Source organism: Phaenicophaeus curvirostris, chromosome Z (assembly GCF_032191515.1).
Source record: "Phaenicophaeus curvirostris isolate KB17595 chromosome Z, BPBGC_Pcur_1.0, whole genome shotgun sequence".
NCBI lineage: Eukaryota > Metazoa > Chordata > Aves > Cuculiformes > Cuculidae > Phaenicophaeus > Phaenicophaeus curvirostris.
The window spans coordinates 24,527,676-24,550,470 of NC_091431.1; the positions used below are offsets into that span (position 1 = coordinate 24,527,676).

The 22,795-nt window shown below is 40.6% G+C and overlaps 1 protein-coding gene across 2 annotated transcripts; it reads right to left on the minus strand.

The window, feature by feature from the left end:
- Positions 1–316: 316 nt before the first annotated feature.
- UBQLN1 (ubiquilin 1) lies at positions 317–21,521 on the minus strand. Of its 2 annotated transcripts, none has more exons than XM_069879978.1 (11): positions 21,298–21,521; positions 12,664–12,815; positions 12,400–12,515; positions 10,986–11,248; positions 10,030–10,188; positions 9,134–9,377; positions 8,504–8,646; positions 6,706–6,789; positions 3,745–3,860; positions 3,254–3,419; positions 317–1,505 (listed from the first exon to the last, which is right to left on the minus strand). In XM_069879978.1, the coding sequence occupies exons 1-11, from the start codon at positions 21,454–21,456 to the stop codon at positions 1,353–1,355; spliced, it is 1,755 nt and encodes a 584-aa protein (XP_069736079.1). In that variant the 5' UTR covers positions 21,457–21,521; the 3' UTR covers positions 317–1,352. The 2 variants fall into 2 exon arrangements, with proteins under 2 accessions (XP_069736079.1, XP_069736078.1); XM_069879977.1 differs by having other exon boundaries at positions 317–1,508.
- Between the last annotated feature and the right edge of the window lie 1,274 nt (positions 21,522–22,795).

Sequence of the window (22,795 nt, forward strand, 5' to 3'; positions counted from 1 at the left end):
CCAAGCATTTAAAAAGTAGCGCAGGAATTCAGTCAGCATATTCACAACTAAACTGACATGAAGAACAATAAAAAGTAGATGCTACTAAGGACCAAATACTTCTATTCCACTACATCTTCTTTATCTAAGCTAGAAAGCTTTGACATCACACACGTTTTACTCTCTTCCCTCCACCTCACACATCAAGAGCTGTTTACTAATCTTAGCCCAGAGCTGGTTAACATTACCAGAGCCGACACTCAAATGCCGATGCTTAAAGCTGGTCAGTCATCTTGAATTCTATGTAATAATCAACTACAAACACACTCAGACAAGATGCTTAAAGATTTTTTAATTCATTACCTGTGCACAAGAGAAGTTAACTACCAATAAAACCTCAAAAGATATACAGTATTTTTTACATGGTGGTTAAAAGTAAGTAGAATACCACATGACCATGAATTAATGTTTCCAATTACAAATCAGAATACATTAGAATCTCAATGTAACAAGCCAAAAAGCCTTAGAAGCAGTTCCAGAGCACAAGGCAGTGCCCCTCTAATTTGCACAGATAAAGGTAATTTACAGTTAATCTTTGTGAATGTTTAGACCATGTTACAATGCAAGTTTCTGTACTGTTCGATGTAAAGAGATAACTAGAACAGTAATTCTAGTATATTTTAACTGAACTTGCTTAGACATTTTCGCTGAGATGGTTACCAAAGATGTTGGAAAGTTCTGCACTAAAAACATATCTTATAGCTTCTTTTTTTATCCCCTGGCTTTTTTGCAGCGCTTGTAATCTCATTCTATTGCAATGTGTAAATCTCTAGAAATGAGCTTTCTCCGTGATACATATTGTGTTTATACTTTATACAAATTAAAGCAAAAAATGGAAATTACTTAAGTGGTATAAATCTTACAGCATTTTGCTAGCAAAAAAAAAAAAATAGATGCCAAAATCACAACAAGCAGTATTGGTACCCACAAACTCCATCTTCACTTGTTTCCTTTTTAATTTGTATTCTACATAAATTACTACTGAAGGCTAATGTTTAAGCAGTAAATGAAGTGGACAGTTGTAGGTCAGATAAAACCTGTTCACCTAACTGTGAAAGCTGATAGTTTAGGAAAAAAATAAAAAAATCACAAATAATGCATAACAAAAGAAGTGAGATGCATGCAACAGAGTGAAAATGCATTGATTCCCACTGTTTGAAGAAAACTACTGCACTCCACCCTAAAATGCATCAGACCAATTTTAGTTATAACAAGACAATCCCAAGAGTCAGAATGAAATAAAGCAAATATTTTAAAGATTTAAGAGCTGTTATCAAAAATAAATTACATTTTTTCAAGTTAAAGAAACACTGCTAGGAAGGCTGAGAGCCAAGGAGCCTTTCAATAGCTGCATTGATGTCTCCTCCTGTTGCTATTAGCGCTTGTAAGTTTGCTTCACGGTTCAGAAATCCCATTGCACTCAGCTGCTCCAGTTGTTGCTGAAATCTAACTTCTGGATTTTGCAACTGCTAAGAACAAAATTTCAAGCTATAAAAGCACAGCATAACACACATTTAGCAAAGTATAGGGTTTAAACATAGTTGGTTCTGCACCGTTCCCTGTCTTTGCTAATTTCCAACTACAACTTTGTCAAGATACTAGAACAATGCTATGACATAAATTAAACTCACAATTGAATTATTTTTATAAAAGTGAGAGCAGCTTCAAATTTTTAGAAGTATCTACACTTACATGACATTCTTGAACTACACGAAAATCTGCCTGCTTTATAAAAGAAGTATTAAAATTAAATAGGATAAACTTACGTCCCATGAACAGTTTCTTAAAGATACACGGGGTTTTTTTTAAATGAAACAGAGTTCAACCTACTGATATAGAACAGCAAGGGATGCGATCTCACTGTCAGCACGAAGAATGCCACAGGCTTCTTTTTTCCCTTGATATAAAGATTACGTCTTTTTTTTAATGCTCCAAGTATTTGTTGACTACAATACCAGAATTCTAATCGTCAGCAAGCTTTGGCCAAAGGCGAAGCAGTGCTTTATGGGATGATCCTACTCACACAACCTCTAGGCAAAAATTCTGCATCGTTTCTGTGGTATGATTTTCAGTTCAGAGGCATTTTTGAATCAGAAAAATTGTAAGAAAATAACAAGCTGGCATAATACTAAGAAATCACATTTTTTTACATCAGCAAGTCAATTTAGATACCAACACAAAATCTGCACAGCTACTGCTAATTTTCCTTTTGCTCTAATTAAACAATTTCATACATTAAGAAATTAATACCAGTATTTAAAGTCTGCATATGGTTCCAAATCGATACAAGGTAAATACATAACTTGAAATGTAAGAACTAGCCCCTACTTGCTTCCCCCAAGAAAAATTAAACATAATGCTGACTCAGTAGTGTAAGATTCAACAGAAGTTAAAATGTATGAGTATGGTTTCCTACAGTGACACCCACCACCAACACCTCCTTGTGGCTGGATAACAAGAAAAAACATTTATCAGATGAGCAAGCTGAACTAACACCCTGTGGCAACAGAGCAGGAAAAAGCAGGACTGCCCATTCCACCAGCAGTCTGCCATTACACTGGGTATGCACCACACAGTGAGGGTGCTGTTTAACACAACACAACTGAGAGTTAACAGCACATCTCCTTTAAAACCAGTCTTATTCACCACCCTACAACTACTGGCAAAACTGTTCCTTCTACTTGACTTCTGGAGCTCCCTGGAAACCTTTATTCCCACTCAGAATGTTAACAAAATGCACTTCAGTCTGGACATGCAGGATATCAGTGAAGCCATACAACAAATTCAGGCTCCAAGTAACCAGAGTGCAGCTATTCTGAAGTGTGGGACAGAGGCTTAGTCACAGCTAGAGTGCAACACCCAGCAACACAGACAAAAGGCAGTGGTAGTGGTGATGAATATGCTTTAGTCCTTCTCTTGCCTAAGCCCACACTTCACTTGCCAGTGGACCTTATGACCTCAATCTGCCTTAATCTTTCCAAGCATTTCAGATATTCAAGGGTAGGAACCGAGTGTAAAAAAAAATAAAAATCAATTGTTCAGAGAACAACTTTACTCAAACTTCACGTTTTTCCAGCTGCTACCACTTTTAAGTGTCTTCTGCTCTCCTTTGATAAGAAGCACCCAAGGAGCTCTCCACTGAACTATCAGCCTCCCTTCTAGTGGTTCATAATGAAAAAAATAAATAAGAATTGAAGTTAGTGACATACTTTACCTGAGCATTTGCACCAGCAAGTGCCTGCAACATCTGCTGGACAAACTGCTGGTGTCCAGGTTCAGCAGTTTCTGCTAAACTTGTGTTTTCACTGGGAACAGAACTAGGTGCAGTGGATCCCGCAGGAGCTCCAGTACTTCCCAATCCACCTAAGCCAGGACTAAACCTGCATAAATGACAGAAAAAGAAATACATCATTTGAATAATAAATACAAACTTATCTCTTCTCATTTATTTAATTACTGAGAAAAATTCCATCAAGGAGGGGATGACATTTGAACAAAGTACTAAGACAAAGACCAGAGCCATCACTGTTTAGAAGTGCACAGCAGGCAAAAATGCAACAAATTCTAAAAAAAGTTTAAGTAAACTAAAAAAGGCACACAGAGGAATCTTTCATAAAAGCTGGGTACATATCTACATGAAAGAAGAATGAACAACATAGATAAGAACTTCTGTCTTGTGTTAAATCTGTAAGACTTGATTCTTACCCCGGTATAAGCCCAGGTGCTTCTGTTGCTAATGTCTGCAAGCCCTGCTGAATCTGCAGCAAAGCTTGCATTGCTCTAGGGTTTGACATAGCTGATAACGTGTCAGGATTCTGCATCTAAGGAAAGAAAAGAAACTCTCAATTGTACGCGGATGTTCAAAGTTATTCTTTATCAATAGATGTTTTATACATAATTTCAGAATTTGTTTTTCAACTTTATATTTCAACATTTACACTAAATCCTTCAGGCACTTTTTTTTTTTTTGAAAACTTTGACAAGAGGTAATCAATGAACTCTCTAGATGTGGACAATGCCTTTCAAATGAAAGGTACACATGGAAAGTATTTTTCAATACCTCTTCTAGCAGACTTCATCGTCTTTCAAAGGCATAGTTCAACATTATTCTAGATTTAGCTTCCTATATCATGCTATTGGTAAGCAACAACACTGAACACAATGAAACCTGACCAATAGATACCTACGATAGCAGTTTGAGCATGACTGTGCGTATCTTCACACCTGTCATGCCCTCACAGCCTAGAGAAATGCAACAAATACACTGCAAAACATACTAATAAGCAAATGTATAACATTCAGGGGCACTCATTCTAGTATGACTTCAATCAGAAATAGGCTTTCACATTCAAGTATAACTTAAAAGACAAAACTTTTTCATTTCTGCAATTAAATGTCCAGAAAACTATTTTAGATACAAAACCAGAACTAATGGCTTGCCCTCACTTCTGCTTAGAGATGTCACAAGTTAGTGCAAAGTAACATTTCAGTCACAAGTGACAGAAGCCTTGATAGCCAGACCTACTTCATATAGCAGACAGGCTTATTAATCTTAGCAGCCTTCACTTGGCACCTAGACCAAATTCCTTCTGCTGCAAAAATGTTTTTTTATTCACACAGAAATGCACAAATTAAGATCAAACTTCCTCTGTTGCACAGCAAAACTGCAGAACAGAGCATGAAGAACTCTTGTCCAGAACATGGGTGTAAAATGAGACTTAAGCACACAAAGTTGTTAACATTCTCCACTCATTTACTGGAATTTTATCTTCCTGATAACAGATAATAACTAAATAGATAGCTGACAGTTTACCCAGATTTTAAAAAGGAAAATATTTTTGGTTCTCCAAATAAAGTTGCTGCAATTACTTCAAGAAAATATTTAAATCATGACTTACTACCTGATATTTGGAGCTGTTTTACAGAAATGGTGGCCCAACAATTCTCAGAGTACTTGCGTGACCTGGATCTGGCTCCATTAATGTTATTAACTGCAGCTGTTAAGTAGCAGCAATTCTTGTTAAGACTTGTACAAAAGCTGCAGATGGAGTAGCTCACAGGTTTCTAGTTCTGCTTGACAATTGCTCTTTATCACAAAAGATGCCTTCCATTATGCAGAGGAACGCTGCACAGTTTGTCACCCAATCTCATAATATAAATGCCAGCAGATAAGCACAGAAGTATGAGCTGCAGTATGGTCAACATTTTGAGAACACTCAGATATTTCTCCACTTTACCTGCTAATGCTGCTAATCATTTGACCTAAAACGGTGACTACAACAGAGAACTGAATGTGCAGATAAACACCAAGGTGATATTGACAGAAGGAGATATCCAAAGGAAACAGAAATTATTCTGACTGTGGCTTCATTCATCACAATTTATTCAGAGATTTCAAAATATACATGTAGTACTAGCTCATTAGATACTACTCAGTCATCATAAAGCAGTGGCATTAGAAAACACTACAGCCATTCATAAGGTAGAAACATTTTAAACAATTTCTTCCGAACACAGACCCTGCTGCTGTAATTAATGCACGTGTTTATTTTACTCAAAGCTGCTTGTGTGCAATCAGATCTTCGCACATGTATTCTCAGTTGCAAGGGCTGCCTAAGAATAGGACTCACCCACTGGATTAAATTATCACCTCTTAAAAAAAAAAACCCAACAAACTTGCTTGCTCCTATTTAGGGAGGAGCTTACACACAGTGACAGTCAATGTCAAGCATATACCTGAGCTGTAAATACAATGTTGTTAACACGGGAAGATGGTAGTAGGGTAACCTTTACAGACAAAAAAACTTCAGAACACACTTCTTTTGAATTAACTAATGCCTTGGGTATTTCAAGGCATGCTGTAACATCACTTTTCACAAATACTTAACGCAGGTTTGAAGAGGTACACGAAAAGCACAGTGAAACTTTTTTTAGTAGTAGGGAAAAGTACTGGTTCTATTTAATATCCAAAACAGACCACATTGCAATCGGGTGTTCTCTGGCTAGCGTGCAATAAGAACAATTATTTCTTCTAAGCAAAGAAGCAAGAGCAAATATAAGTGGTTGTGCCAGCCACAGACAAAAATATTCACTGAAAATCTGTTTTACTGTGGGAGCAACACCAAGTATACGGAAGATTAACTGAGACTAAGATAAAGCATGAAGCTGATACCAAGCGTATCAGAATAAAAATGATTAAAAGACCAGGTGTTCAGAACAGGACACACAGAATAACAAATCTTCAGTGTGCAACAAAGTCAGGCTGGGAAAACCCACCTGGGAATGAGGGGAGTGGGGATGGGACTGCAGGCAGTCACAAGTGTGTGGGTGTGAAAGAGAGAATACAAAATATCCTGTCAGTCATCTTAGTCAGTAAACCAAAGAGCTGCATAAATCTGCTTGAAAAAGTGAAGCCAGTGTACTTTCTTAATCTGACTTTTGTACACCATCCAGATTAAAAGAATATACTTAGGGAAAACTGAGAGGTCTGCATCTGCTTCATCATCACAGTTTACCTTATGAAAGTGATGGAAGTATTAAGCAAGAATTTGTTATCAAGGGACAGTCTGAGCTGATTTTTAAAGCTAACCGAAGAAAGACACCAGTTTATTGAAAATATTGCTCACTGACATGTAAACATTTATAACAGACAGCATCTCGTCTTACTTGCTGAAGGAAAGTAGGAAGTTGTTGTCTCATTTGTTCCTGAAGTTGAGGACTTCCAGCAAATAAAGGATTACTCAGCATCATCTATGGGGCAAAAATATTTACCGTCAGAGATCAAGCAGTAAAAATCACAGAGGGTTTTAAGACAACCAAGTACACTGTAATAGTCAATGAGAATAACCTCACAGGATAATAATCTTCTACTTTGGCCAAAACTTGTTATGAACCATGAACCTGAAGGGACCTGTGGGGGAAAGGGACTGTTGTTGTTCTGGTATTTTTGGCTGGGCTGGGGTTTTTTTGTGTTTTAAGTGAGAAGTATGTGGCAACTCATTCACGACAATCTCATTTATATTGGAAGAAAATTCTTTTCTTCTTACCCCCCACTCCAGATCTAACGGAGTTTTTCTACAAACATCAGGGTGGGACCAATGGCATGAGGTTTAACAAGGCCAAATGCCGGGTCCTGCACTTGGGGCACAACAACCCTATGCAGTGCTACAGACTAGAAGTCCGTCTAGAAAGCTGCCTGGAGGAGAAAGACCTGGGGATGTTGGTTGACAGCTGAACGAACATGAGCCAGCAGTGTGCCCAGGTGGCCAAGAAGGCCAATGGCATCTTGGCTTGGATCAGAAATGGCATGTCCAGCAGGTCCAGAGAGGTTATTCTCCCTCTGTACTCGGCACTGGTGAGACTGCACCTCGAATCCTGTGTTCAGTTCTGGGCCCCTCACCACAAGAAGGATGTTGAGGCTTTGGAGCGAGTCCAGAGAAGAGCAACAAAGCTGGTGAAGGGGCTGCAGAACAGGCCTTATGAGGAACGGCCGAAAGAGCTGGGGTTGTTTAGCCTAGAAAAGAGGAGGCTGAGGGGAGACCTCACTGCTCTCTACAACTACCTGGAAGGAGGTTGTGGAGAGGAGGGAGCTGGCCTCTTCTCCCAAGTGGCAGGGGACAAGACAAGAGGAAATGGCCTCAAGCTCCGCCAGGGGAGGTTTAGGCCGGACATTAGGAAAAAAAAATTTTCACAGAAAGGGTCATTGGGCACTGGAACGGGCTGCCCAGGGAGGTGGTTGTTTCACCTTCCCTGGAGATGTTTAAGGCATGGGTGGACGAGGTGCTAAGGGGCATGGTTTAGTGTTTGATAGGAATGGTTCTACTCGATGATCCAGTGGGTCTCTTCCAACCTGGTGATTCTATGATCATCTGTAGTCAGACATTTTCCAAGTATTTAATACAAAAAAGATAACTTACAATAATAAATTCAGGATTTGACTTTAGATACTAGAGCCTTAAGGAAAATTTGAAAGCACTTCTCGGAGACCATTCATAAAACAGCATCTACATTTTCACAGTGAGCATAGGTCATAAAAGAGAAGTTAAGAACAGAATAACACCTAGAAAAGGCACCAGCTTCCCTCCCTTCACTTCTCTACTCCCAAGCTAGCGGGGGTATTTATTTACTGGCAGATCTACCTTAATCTACACCCAAAGCATTTCTGTTGTCTATCTGGTTCTTACACTGCCTCACAAGTTTCGTGCTATACAAAACAAACACACACTTAGAAGTTATTTTCAAAGCACTCCTAGCACAACGTTCAACTAGAAATTGACAAAGGTCATTCCAGCAAGTTATTAAGTGGAGGTAAGTAATAATTCCAGTAAGCATTAACATTAAAAACTAGGCCATTCACAGGAGACAGTTGTTGAGATATTGGCACAAGTGAGAATTTAACCGCATCATCACTTTTTTTCTTTTTAATTCAATGCACATAATAGATTACTACACCAAATGCATTTACCTGTACTGCAAGATCAGGATTCTGGCTTAATGACTGCATCATGCTTCTCATATAGGGTGCAGACAACATATTCTGCATAAGGTGTGGGTTCTCTGTTATTTGCTGTAATAAGCTCTGCATTCCTGGTGTGTTGAACATACCAGCTTAAAAAAAGTCAAAGGAAAAGCCAACTTTAGTAAGCCTTCTGACTATCATCAGACGAATTAGACTACCTAAACCCAGAATATAACAACTTGGTTTCTTAAAGTTTTAGTCCCTGATGTACACTTCAATATTGTTCTGCTTACACAGATGCCTCTATACTAGAAGTTAAGACACATGCTGTAACCAACAAGCAATCCCACCAAGTATGTACATTATTAGCTGTTTTCACATTTGCCTCCAAACAGGAGGAATACCATCTTTCATCTAGTAACAATCTACCTTTGTTACTTTAAGGCAATACACAAGTACTATCGTCAGTCTTAGTTTAGTTTTCATGTTGGTTTTTCTGCAGAGGACTTTGATACTAGTCAAATGTTCTACAAAAGTAAACAGTAATTAAAACTTTGAATAAAAAACTAATGAAAGAACCATTTCAGCAAACTCCCAAGTACAAGTAAATTTATGCATTTGCAGTAACAAACACACCTCCTAGTCCAGGTCCCACATTTGGTGCAGCCGAGTTCTGTCCCATGCTGCCAGAGGTGGTATTTCCAGCACTACCACTGCTACCACTCTCACCACTGCTGCTAGTATTTGTCGTGGAATTTTGTGAGCTGGAATGAGGAGCCCAGGGATTTGGTAGAGGATCTCTATTTTCTGTACGAGATGGCTGACTATCACCTCCTGCTGATGCACTGCTTACTAAAGAAGCAAATGGATTACCTCCAAACTAGAGAGGAAGGAAAGCAAACATGTATCATCTACTAAAGCCAACTGGTTTTAAGTCTGCTATAAATAGCAAGTAACTTTCCCAAAATGACACATGAAGACAGATGTTGATGGCTCTTGATGATGTACATTCACCAATCTACAGTAACTCACTGTAAATATTCTGAAAAGATTCCAAAATTGAAAGATCCTAGTACCTCCAAAAAAATTAAATTACGTTTCTTTTTTGAAAGCAGTGTTATTACACTGCTATTTCGATCACAGTAAGATTATATCTTGCATACCGGTTTCCAACTTCAAAGCCTTTCCTTCCCCAATCTTAGGTTCCATGGTACTAAACACAGCCTTAAAAAAAAACTTTCATGGACCTCAAAAATTTAAGGCAAAGAATTAAAAGAATTCAAATTTAAGTAATAGAGAAGTTCATTAATTTTAAAATATCTTCTCAAGAACAAAATGCAGTATGTGTATTTCTTCAAGCTTACAAGAGCACAGAATGTTTAAAGACCTTTCCTCTAAAAATTAAGAGGCCACAGAGCATCTTCAAGCTTCAATAAATGTTTTGTCAAGTACACATTGTGAAATTTACATTACTCACACACTTCTATTTTTAAAAATATTTACTTTCAGAAACATCTGCAATATCTTCTCACCTGTTCCTGTGCTGCATTCAACATTGGCTCCTGAATATCTGTGTACATACGACGCAAGGCATTGTATCCACCTGGTATACTTTCCAGGTTGCTCAAGGCTCGGTCTTGATTTCGCATCATTTCCTGCATCATTGCAGGGTTTCTAGCAAGTTCTAGTGTCTAGGTAAGTGGAACATTTAATCTGTATTAATAAGAAATCCATTCTAAAGTGAAAACTTAAGGATCTAGCAATTTCTCAGTTACCACTGCCTAACCCAGTCTGAAATTAAGTTGAAAGCCAAATCAAGATGTCAGCATAGTGGGAGTCAACTGAATTGGATATTTAGCCAGCATTCTACCACCACGATGCTGGCTGGGTCAGGAAGCATTGGCTATACAGAAGAAAAACCTTAAAGAAACTTATTTTCTGTATTCATCTTTTCAACACATTATACTCCTACCATTCCTAACATTGTCACAGCAAGCGGCCTATAATATGAACTTTAAAATAAATAACTACATTTTCAAAAGTATCCATTTGGGGTTTTTACCTTCTGCCACACGGCATATTTTACATATCATTAAATTTTAAAAGCACCCAGGAAGCACCCATAGTTAGATAAAATGAAAATGTGAAGTATTTTTGAGCATTGCTACTTCTGGTAAACTCATTGTTGGCTAGACAACAGGTTTCCAGTACACACAGAGACATTCAACTTTAACCTCAGAAGACATGAACACACAGTCTTCAATGTCCTTCAAGATTATGCTGCAGATTTTCTGAATTATCAGTCTATTTCAGACATAAACAACTACAAATACCAACATCAACTGCTTACAGAAAAACCAAGTTTGTTGACAAGCCTAAATACTTCAAGAATGCTTAAGCCTCAACTAAGCACACCCAATTCCTGCTCTGTCGTTCACAGTTACAATATAAACAAATGTAATGAATTTACAGATAACCTTCTACATACCTGTCTCATTATATCTGGATTATTCAGCATGTGACTGATTTCTGGATTTCTCTGTATCAGTTGCTGCATTTGAGGGTTAGCCATAATTAACTGCCTCATCAGTTCAGGATTTGAAAGCATGCTCTGAACAAATGGGTTTTCCATTATCTGAACCATCATTTCTGGATTGGACATAAGTTGCCGTTGCATCTGACTCTGCAACTCTGAAAAGTTTGCTGTATTTAAGCCCAGGCTGCTCAGACCTGCCAAACCTCCAAGGCCACCTTTAAGAGGATGAAAAAAAACAATTGAACTTTCAGTGTCTACTCTGCTTCTAAATACACCCAAGTTCTTTCCAAATATAAAATACTTGAGCACATCCCACACTTCTAAATAATGAAAACAAATGGAGAGTTAATCTTTGCAAGGCTGTTAAAGAGTTATCCAGCAAGAGTTTGCTTCTTCAAATAACAAGACATACAACTAAAAATCCAACAAACCGCATGTGAAATGGAACTTGCTACAATTCTAACAGATTTTCTTCTCATTTTTCACAGCTAACATAACAAGAGATTGTCTGAGTTTTGGGGACTTAGGTTTTCCCACCCCCCATGCCCTACAATCCTTTCCAACACATTTATAATAATCACTTATCTGTCTCCTCATGGTTAGGCTATAACCAAGTGAGATCTCCCAATACAACTCACATGCTCTATTCCAACTAAAAGTGGAGCTCTTCTTACCAATGCACCAATAACTAACCATTCTTCGAATTCCCCACCTTTGCTGAGTCCAAACAAAAACACTGCAGAAGGGAGTGGTCAGTTTGAAGAACTGTTTATACTTTAAGTAATTGCTTGCTATGGTTAGCTTTTCCAATTCTACCTCTTCCCCACCCTCAAAAACCAATGAGATGAAAAAGAATGAATCAAACCCCCCACTATAGTTACAGAAATAAACAGTATTTTTAACATTAGGCTGCAATCTCTTTATTCACGAAAAGGAAAACTGATAATGCTAATAGACTTGTAGCCTGTGAAATACTGAATTGTAAGATTGGCAGTAATTTTGTTACTTCTGTTCCAGATCTTGGCTTCATGTTATAGGTCCAACATCATGAATACTCTCCTTGCAGCAATTCAGATGCACTTTTAAGGAGCACAAGGACACTGGAAGAAGTTTTATTACCCATAGTGCCAGAATACAAAATCAGTGGCACCTTACTACTGTACATAAAATTAAGGAAACAACCTTCTTCTGATACTTACTGATCCAAAACCTTATACAACCAATACAATAGGTATTCATAATCAGTTTTTTTGGTGGTGTGTTTGGATTTTTTTTAAAGTTCTGTCTAGATTACAATAAAGCTTCAGGAACAATTACCTTAATCCAAGAGAAGATACCCACCATGCCACCTAACAAATACTCTTACCCAAGCCAAAGGGGTTACTATTTGTTGAAGATGGTGTTGAGGTACTGCTGCTTGATGTTGATGTGGTAGCAGTACTCCCAGCAGTGGTTGCTTGTTGAGCTGGGTGGTCTTGTGATCTAAATAAGCAAGTTTAAAAGTTCCAGGTTAATTTAAATAATGCTATTAAATACAGGAATAGTATCATACTCAACAATCTTAATTTACATTTTGATTCTTCTCATACTCTTGAGAAGTAAACAGGAGTTCATTCATGAGTAAGGTTACCTGTTTTGTGTTTTGATAACGAGGTGAACAGTGAGTCCGTCACAAATTCCATGCTGAGTCAAAGTGTCTTGATCCTTTAAAATTTTTCCAGCAAATATCAACACAAGCTGATCAGTGTGGGACTTGAAACGCTTAGAGATTTCTTCCTTGAACTAAAAAAAGAAGTTAGTGTTTTACATTTATGTAATTGAACACTGAACTATATATTTTTTTTAATGATTACAGACATGCTATTTTGTTCACATTTGTATTACATTTCCACACCAATACTACACAACCTGGAATTACTATATTACATTTTATCCACTTTTTTGGTTTTTGTCCTTAGGAAGATGGGAAATAGTTACTTCTTTTCTGTACAATAAAAATCATAAGAGTTTCGCATCCAGCTCACTAGTCATAACCAGGAAAAACAAAAATCTGATTCCACTCAAAGACTGCTGTGGCTTCGATCAGGCATGCATCCATAACAATAAAGACATACTCGTATATATACAACATAAATACATACACAGTCAAGTATGTATATTATTAGATACTAGTACGCATACACAAAAAAAGATATATATACACACATGCTTGCCACTGAAGCCACCCACTGTTTTAGACTCACAATACAATGTCATGAGTATAATAAATCTGTCTGAACTTTTGCTGGAATTGAACAGAGAAGTGTCTTCTCTTCTCGGACGCACTTTTGCTGCCTTCCATGTGTCAAAACTGGCATCCCTTTTCACACAGGGGGCTCTGCTTTCTCATTCAATTTGTGTCACAGCTACATGAAATGAGTTTGCAGCCCAGAGCATGGCGAAGAACCACATTCTTCAGCTGACCAGGAAATCATACCCTCATGAAAACAATTGCCCATGGAAGCCCACTGTGTACCTTCTTGCCTTCCTGAACAACAAGAACCAGGTTATAATTTCACTGAGTTACAACTAAGATCTATCATCTCTAAAAAAAAAAAAAAAAAATCACAAAACTTAAAAAGGATAATACCAAGAAAAATGCTAAGGAATAACTTATTTAAAAGAAAGCCAGCTAAATTTATTCAACAAGTCTAGCCAGTAGGCTAAGTATTTTTAAAAGGATCTCAGACAGTTAGGTAGTCCTTCATAAGTTCACCATACTTAACATTTTTTACTACCTTAAAAATATCCCAAACATCCAAGGAAATTCTCACTCCAGATAGGAAAATAAAATATTAATCTTGCCATTAGTTGGTAATAATTACATTTTATAACAGGCAGGACCAAAACTTTAACTCTTATTGTATTATACTTTGAAGGCGAATCTCAAGAGGAAATTATAGGAAAATTTTAAAAAGGACATCAAAAAAGAAACCAAGTCCAAGAGAAAACAGAGGTAAAATACCTCCATGTTTCAGTAGGTGGTTGCCCTTGGTTAGTTAAGTCTGCTCACACAGAGTTACTTTCACTTCTGGGGGAAACAACTTTTAATTCAGCCTTTACACTGGTAGTACTTTGACTTACAAATATTCCAGACCACCACACAGTCCACTGCCTCTCAAAGTGGGTTACCTGAATTATTTCTGATGTGTTTATCTAGTCTGTTCTCTGAGGTACCCAGTCGCTTTTTTTCCAAGGAAAAAATTTCTTTGTTGTCCTGCCCAAAATGTACAACACAGACTGTTGTTCTGCTTAGAATAAAGGGTTTGCCGTAAGGCTAACCTTTGTTTGAAGGCTGTTTTCTCTAATCCAATCATTCCCCCACTCTTCTTTGGTTTTTCAAATCTAATTACATTGTTTTGCTCGAATCTGCCCAAAATATTCCACACCAGTTCTTATCTATACTTAGTGGAACAACAGGATAAACCCCATGTACTGCAAGTTATATTCCTGTTTATAAGAAAAAGTGGGAAATACATGTGACAAAATACCTGTGTAATGGTACTAACATTTAACAGCTATAAACTCTAGACACCCTTCTGCAGATTAACTATTCAGTTGCTTCCCATTCTGCATTCTTCAGGTTAATTGTTCTTAATATGCATTCCAAAGTAACACAAGCCCAGTAGAAATACTCAGAACTTGGTACAAAGTTAATGCATTAAGAATAAAGAATTACCATACTGTGCCAAACGACCGAGTACTGTAATTTACCCAAACTCATTTATTATATTTTTTCCATCTACAATTAATTAATATAAACAATATCCACAGAACCACAGAATATCAAGTTGGAGAAGACCTGTATGGACACCACCTGTAAGGCTCACTGTCCTCAGTGGGCTGCTACAGGGGAGCAGGTGGGTGAAGGGGGCGAGAGATAGACAGGAGGCACAGCAGCAGGTGCTGCCCCCACCCCAACTGCCCTGAAGCCCCCAGACCTACCAGAAGGAGCTTTTGCACACGCAAAGCAAGAGAACATCTCACATGCTAGTGCAGGATGGACTTGCCTTATAAATAATGATACCAAAAACGCCAGCAAATAAAACTCTAAGACTCGTTTTGGAATTTTAGAAAGTATCCTTTATCAGGCTTGGGCAACATGAGGCAGTGATCTCCATCAATCACATGCAACGAGACAAAGGCTGGTTACAAAATATATCTCCCACTTACATGCATATGCATAAAATTCCCCAGAAATCTTATGCATATTCTATTACTGTCCAAGGTCTAATTTTAAGCTTATTAAGAAACTTCACAACAGCCAAAACTCTTGTTAATTTGAAGCTGGCTCCAGCTATCTGCTTGACCTTGCCTTTCAGATTAGAAAGGATTCCAAACAGAGGTGATTACAGAAAAAGAGACAGACATCTGTTCAGCACAGATCATGCCTCCCACAAAGTGTTATCATCTTCAAAGAATGGAAAGAAACTGTCTCAAAAAACAAAACTAAACAACACACTCCCAGAAGACCAGAAGAAGAAAATATACTATCAGAAGGACATTGTGTAACTTTCAAAAACCATAACAGGTTAGACAAAACTTAACTCTACCCTACCCTAAATCAAAAAATTTCACTTTTTGTATCAATAGAATCATAGTTTGTGTTGGAAGGGACCTTCAAGATCATCCAGTTCCACCCCACCTGCCATGGGCAGGGACACCTCCCAGTGGATCAGGCTGCCCAGGGCCCCACCCAACCTGGCCTGGAACACCTCCAGCGATGGGGTAGCCACAGCTTCCCTGGGCAACCTGGGCCAGTGCCTCACCACTTTCCCAGGGACGAAATCCCTCCTTATGTCTAGTCTAAACCTGCCCCTCTCCAGTTTATACCCACTGCCCCTAGTCCTATCACTACAAGCCTTAGTAAAAGGTCCCTCCCTAGCTTTCTCTTAGGCCCCCTTCAGGTACCGGAATGTTGCTATAAGGTCTGCTTGGAGCCTCTTCCCCAGGCTAAACAACCCTAACTCCCTCAGCCTGTCAGAGGCTCTCAGAACCTGCAAGAAGGCCATTCCTACCAAGCAAAGGGGAAAATCCAGAAGTTTCTTTAAAGTCAGACAGCAAAAGGGCAAGAGAAATGACCGACAACGGCATTCTTACTCCCAAAGACCTTATCTGTGCAGCTTTTATAGGACTCCCCAATGCTCTTACCAGCAAGAAATAATTTGAGGGACAAGATGCTACAGCTCCAGGGTAATGGAAGACAGCATAAACAGTGAAGACAAGTATCTCCTTTTTTTTTTTCCCTAAACAGAACCATAAACATCAATCTAGTATGTATCACCTCAGAGCCTCAAGTTAAACATACACAATCAACAGCAAAGGAAATAAAGGACTATTAGGAGAATTAATGCATATTAAGGCAGTTGTAAGAAAATAAACTTAGGTATTGTTTAAATCTTCAGTTTGTACAACAGAACTAAATAACGCTCTTAGTAAATTACAATCAAAATACTTTGACACCCGGGCAAACTAAAAGCAGAAGTTCAGTGTCACTGGCTAAAAATGATGAGCATTTCTGTCCAAATCTCCTACTGCACTGACTCTTCCTTTACATTATTCCACTCCAAGCAATGGTTTCAGCTGATTTCTTTACTGGTTCTAAAATGTAATTTTTACTTCATTGTAATAATACTAGGCATTGTCGTTCAGTTATATCTGAGCACAGAAAAAGACCTGAAGTTTTAAAAATAAAGCATGTTTCACCATACCTATCACCTAGCATATTCAAGGATATAAGTTCATTGTACTCCTTTAATTAAATACAGTAATGTAAAGTTATGTTACCTTTAGCCTGGAGAAGAGGAGGCTGAGGGGAGACCTCATTGCTCTCTACAACTACCTGAAAGGACGTTGTAGAGAGGAGGGTGCTGGCCTCTTCTCCCAAGTGACAGGGGACAGGACAAGAGGGAATGGCCTCAAGCTCCGCCAGGGGAGGTTTAGGCTAGACGTTAGGAAAAAATTCTTTACAGAAAGGGTCATTGGGCACTGGAACAGGCTGCCCAGGGAGGTGGTTGAGTCACCTTCCCTGGAGGTGTTTAAGGCACGGGTGGATGAGGTGCTGAGGGGCATGGTTTAGTGTTTGATGGGAACGGTTGGACTCGATGATCCGGTGGGTCTCTTCCAACCTGGTTATTCTGTGATTCTGTGATTAGACTAATCATTGGAGAGAAACACAACGGCTATCAGACTGAAATCCAAGACTAACAACTAGAGACATGGTTTCCCTAGGAAGAAAAGGAGGAAGTAGTCTTCATCAGATAAAATTGAAGGTCATAGCCTCCACAAAGCTTGGCTACTTGTAGATTTCACGTGAATTAGAGCAAATCAAAGGTTAGTCTTCTGGAAGCAACTTGCCCACATTACCATTTTACCTCAGGTTAACTTGTTTCTATCAACATTTTTTTTTTTGTCTTTAAAAGACAGGAATGGTGTAATCTTGGACATGAAGAACACGAACTTTTTTTTTAGCAAGACATCATGAGTCCTTGTTTACACTCTCCACGCCAAATATCTTCATCTTCATACAACTTTAAAAAACTCAGCCCAATACTCCACTAACACGAGTCAGCTTTTTTAGTTCCACATTAACACACAAAAAGGCCCCATATAGCACCACACTGCACCTGCCTAACCTGTGCTTCTAAAGTTTTTTGTAAGGTACAAATGGATACTGTGGTGCTGCGGGCATGAAAGACTTCACTGTGGCACGTATGCTGGGACAAGAAGCCGATGCCTTGGCACATCTGTGGTAAATAGTGGGTTGCATTCTACCACTGTAACTGTGGGTTTCTCACAGGTGGAAATTCACTGGGGTAGCTGCTGACTGGACACAGAAACACTACATAAGGTTTGCATCCTCTCAATAAAGGTGGTCTCGCTTGTTGCCTCATCCACAGGGTCCATGCCTTAATCGCTGTATGGTGCTGATACCCAGTGCTGATCAAATGCATACTCATACCTGAGATAGTTAAAGTAAATATTTTGGCATTGAACAAAGCAAATGTCTAAATACACATGAAATAGAACAGCTGACTAAAATGGAGACTGTTTTGCACTGTCATTTCACAGAGCAGAGCCATACTTTAAACATTAACCTATTAACATCTGACCACATGACAGTCAGCCTAGGAAGGCCCTGGTAAAAAGTTATTCCAGGCAAAGTAAAAATCTTAACACATCAATTGCCCTTTCATGTGTTACTACCACATAAAGACTCAAAAGCTTTTGCTTACTCACTCTGACATCAGAAGCAACAACCGTAATAAAATTACTATTCATTCACATGACAAAGTGCTGTGAAAAAAGAATAAAAAGAGAAAAAAAAACCTGAAAAAAATATATTCCCAAATGCTCTCAAGCTTGGCTTAATAATATATATTTAAATTACACTAAGTCTGAAAGAGGCTCAGGGAATTAACATCCAGTTCCCACTGAAAAGTAACAGAAAACAGGCCCCTCAAAACTGCAACTGCTTTGAAAATACTAAGCTACAACTTTTATCTAGGTAACAATAAAAAAGCAAAGTTGCTTTTTTCAAAACTCTGTTTTGAACATGGTAGTGGGTGACATGGAAGCAAAGGTTTGTATCTAAAGGGCTGAACAGCCATTCACATTCCCAACAGTCTCTCAAATAGTTCTCCGACACAAAGATTTTTCACATCACATTACCTTGTTCAGCACTGCTGTTTAAAAACACATCCATGAGCACTTAAACTTCCAGCTGCCATTCCTAGTAACGCACAGTTAAGCATATTAGCTGGACCCTAGTCTTTCTTAGGTGCACTCCCAGCAGTTTCAACAGCGGCTACCTTTGATAAGCTCCAGCTTTCTTTTACACAATAGAATTAATGGCTGGCTACAGGTCCTCTTGACCCAAGAAGTAAGCAACCAAACACACTCACAGCAATACAACTGCCGGTTGCTGTGGTCTCCTTTCCTGAGGAATCATATCTGGTAATCTCATAACTATGAATTAAAATGAGTCAGTGAAAACAGGGTTTGACTGCACAATTCCTGGACACTACACAGAAAGGGGGACAAGAATTTGTGGTTTGGAGTAGGATTTTGCCCATAGCCCATGGTTTGCAGTAGATAAAGTATAGCTGGAAAGCCTACCCCAAATTAGGCTTCTTCCTCAGCTTCTGCCAATGACCCATGCTAGTTTCACAACAGAATAATTTCCTCAAATATATGCAACCAAAGCAACTCACATAAACCTCATCTCAAGAAGCAAATGTCAACTAAGTCATAATACAGAATCATACAACTGTTTTGTTTTTTTTCTTTCAATCTCCAAATACAACAAGTGTTGCTGGACCACCTATGGCAACAGCACAAATCACTTGCTGATCCCAGATGCACTTAAACAGATGTTCAACTTTGTTTGTATTTGAGAATGACCTATTTTAAGACTGGCTCTAGAAACATCACAACTACTACTGATGCTTACTATTAACTTCTATAGTTTAAGAGAAACAGCCAGTACTAGCCACACTATGAGGACAGCACACTTTTTAGTTCAGCGAGGTGGAGCTTTAAGGAGTCTGAAATTCTAGCCAAGGTGCTAGCACCACTGTCTTATACTTGGAAGCCCCTACTTCGTCTTTTGTAACCCCCTCTGATAACCACACAATGTCCTTCAGCTCATTCAGAAGGAATGATTTCAAGCTCAGTATCTACACACAAGTGGCACACTCACACTTGTAATGCCTTTTTGGTAAGATTACCATCCATACAAACAAAAACATGTCAAGTCACACCGAGTTGCCTCATTCAGAGACATTTTGAGAAGAGCATCAGAATGAAGCAAGCTCTGAATCTCCTTTGGGAACCTGACTACCTGGAGTATTTTGGCACAGCTCTAAATCCTTTACAAGCAGGAGAGCCTCTTAGCTTTGGAGAGCCTCAAGTTTACACTTTGATTACAACTTTTCTATGATTTGTAGCTTTCTGGTCTAAATAAATGCAGTTCTAATCAATACCTGCATGAAAAACCTTCAAGGAAATGAGAACAGTTGCAGGAAATAGTGTTGAGGATTTAGTAGATGTCACTGCTTCTACTGAGTTGCAGGAACTGCAGGGCACAGACTTTCAGAAGAACACGAAGAGGAGCCTAATAATTCAGAGCTGTCTAACAGTTTCTGCTTTCCTAAAAAGAAGACATATTGGCATACCCAACTCAATGCTTTTGAAGACTGTTTTAGATAAAGATATCCACTGGCAACACAGCACTGCGATGCAGGTGACTATGCTTTTTTCTGTAATCATGTCAGCCAGCCTGTCTCCTACCTGCAGGCTGAGTCAGGTTGGCAGGACAATTCACAGTTAGAGCAAAAGCTACGTCCACCTCCCCGGATGAGGAAGGAGGGAGGGAGAGACAGCAGGGAAAGAGGGAGGGAAGGAGGGACACCAGTGAAGGAGGGAGGGAGGTGGGGAAGGAAGGAAGGAGGGAGGGTGGGGAAGGAAGGAAGGAAGGAAGGAAGGAAGGAAGGAAGGAAGGAAGGAGAGACAGATGGAAAGAGGAAGGGAGGGAGGGATAGGGATGGAGTGAGGGAAGAAAGGAGGGAGGGAGGGACGCTGGGGAAGGAAGGAGGGAAGGAGGGAGGAGAGACAGATGGAAGGGGGAAGGGAAGGGAAGGGAAGGGAAGGGGGGGGAAGGGGGCGGAAGGGGGCGGAAGGGGGGGGAAGGGGGAAGGTGGGGGAGGGGGGAAGGGGGGGAAGGGGGGAAGGGGGGGAAGGGGGGGAAGGGGGGGAAGGGGGGAAGGGGGGGAAGGGGGGAAGGGGGGGAAGGGGGGGAAGGGGGGGAAGGGGGGAAGGGGGGGAAGGGAGGGAAGGGGGGGAAGGGAGGGAAGGGGGGGAAGGGAAGGAAGGGAGGGAAGGGAGGGAAGGGAGGGAAGGGAGGGAAGGGAGGGAAGGGAGGGAAGGACAGACGGAGGAAGGGAGGAAGGGACGCCGGGGAAGGAAGGAAGGAAGGAGGGAGGGACGCCGGGGAAGGAGGACAAGAAGCAGACAGTTTCCTCGCTATCCCCGCCAGCCTCAGATGGCAGCAGTCCTCTGCCAGTCCGGGACTGAATAATATCATGGTTTGGGTTGGAAGGGACCTTAAAGATCATCCAGTTCCACGCCCCCTGTCATGAGCAGGGACATCTCCCCTTCCAACCGAAACTATATGATCTCCCACCAGGCCGGGCTGCCCAACGCCAGCCGCCTCCGCCCGCCTCACCTGCCGGATGCTGCTGCTCTCGGACACCGCGAACTCCTCCTTCTCTTTGGGAGTCTTCACCGTGACTTTGATGATTCGCGGTTCTTCAGCGCCGGAGCCCCGGCTGGAAGAGTCCTGGGGTCCGCGACCCCCTGCGGGACCCTCCGCGCTCTCCGACATGGCGAGAGAGAGAGAGAGAGAGTGAGAGGAAAAGAGAGGTGGAGGAGAAGAAAGGGGAGGCGAGGCCCGGGCGGCTGCCGACAGCTCCCGGCGCACCCGCTCCCGCGGCGGCGGCCGGAAACAGCCCGGCTGGGGCGCGGCGCGCGGTGATGACGTCGCGCACCGAGGAAGTTACTAGAAGGGCGACGCGACTGCCTCGCGCCTCCCGCGCGCCGACGCGACCGCCCCCCCAACCCCCCGCGCCCCGTTCGGGGCGCGGGGGGGTGGGGGGGCGGTCGCGTCGGCGCGCGGGAGGCGCGAGGCAGTCGCGCATGCGCGGTTCGTCGCGGGGTCGAAAATGGCGGCCGGCTCTTACGCCTCTTCTGTCACTTCCCAAAGTCTCATTTAAACGTTGTCATGAGCTTCCCAGCAGTCAAAACTCGTGCTCCTTCGGAGCCGGCTCCGGCTCTCGGCGTCACCTTGCGTGGTGATGCCGTGAAAAAGGGCAAACTCAGTAATCGATGCTAGTTCGATTATTAAGCCGGTGTTGCTGTAGGATGTAATATTACGCTGGACACACAGGGAATCTTTTCACCTGATGTGGGTCCGTGGAGGCCGATTACAGGACTTTTATACTGGTTAAGCATACTTATTCATCGAATCATAGGATCACCAGGTTGGAAAAGATCCACCAGATCATCAAGTCCAACCATTCCCATCAATCCCTAAACCATGCCCCTCAGCCCCTTGTCCACCCGTGCCTTAAACATCTCCAGGGAAGGTGACTCAACCACCTCTTTAGGCAGGCTGTTCCAGAGCTCAATGATCCTTTCCATGAAATATTTCCTGATGTCAAGAGTGAACCTCCCCTGACAGATCCTGAGGCCATTCCCTCTTGTTCTGTCCCCTGTCACTTGGAGAAGAGTCCAGCTCCCTCCTCTCTACAGCCTCCTTTCAGGTAGTTGTAGATTCCTAGAAACACCAGTGTAAGAAACACTAATTCACTAGTAAAATATTAAAAAGGACAAAGGCTTCGAAGATAATATTTTTATTTTATAATTCAGCACTGAATTGGGTGCTCTTCTAAAAAAGGCATAACCTCTTACTAAAGCAGTGGGCGTACATACTAGTTTTAGACAAAGAACCATATAACTCTTCAAGGAATACTCATTATTTTTTTGATTATCTCACCATATCTGGAGACTTGTCTGGAGACTTCCTTCAGGTTATCTCTTGACCTAAGACAATTACATCTTGCTAGAAAGCTAAGCATATCAATAAACTCTTTCATCTCTAAGAGAGTGTTTATTCTTTCAGGTTATTTATCCATGTCTGGAGATTGTCTGCATATTGTCTCTTG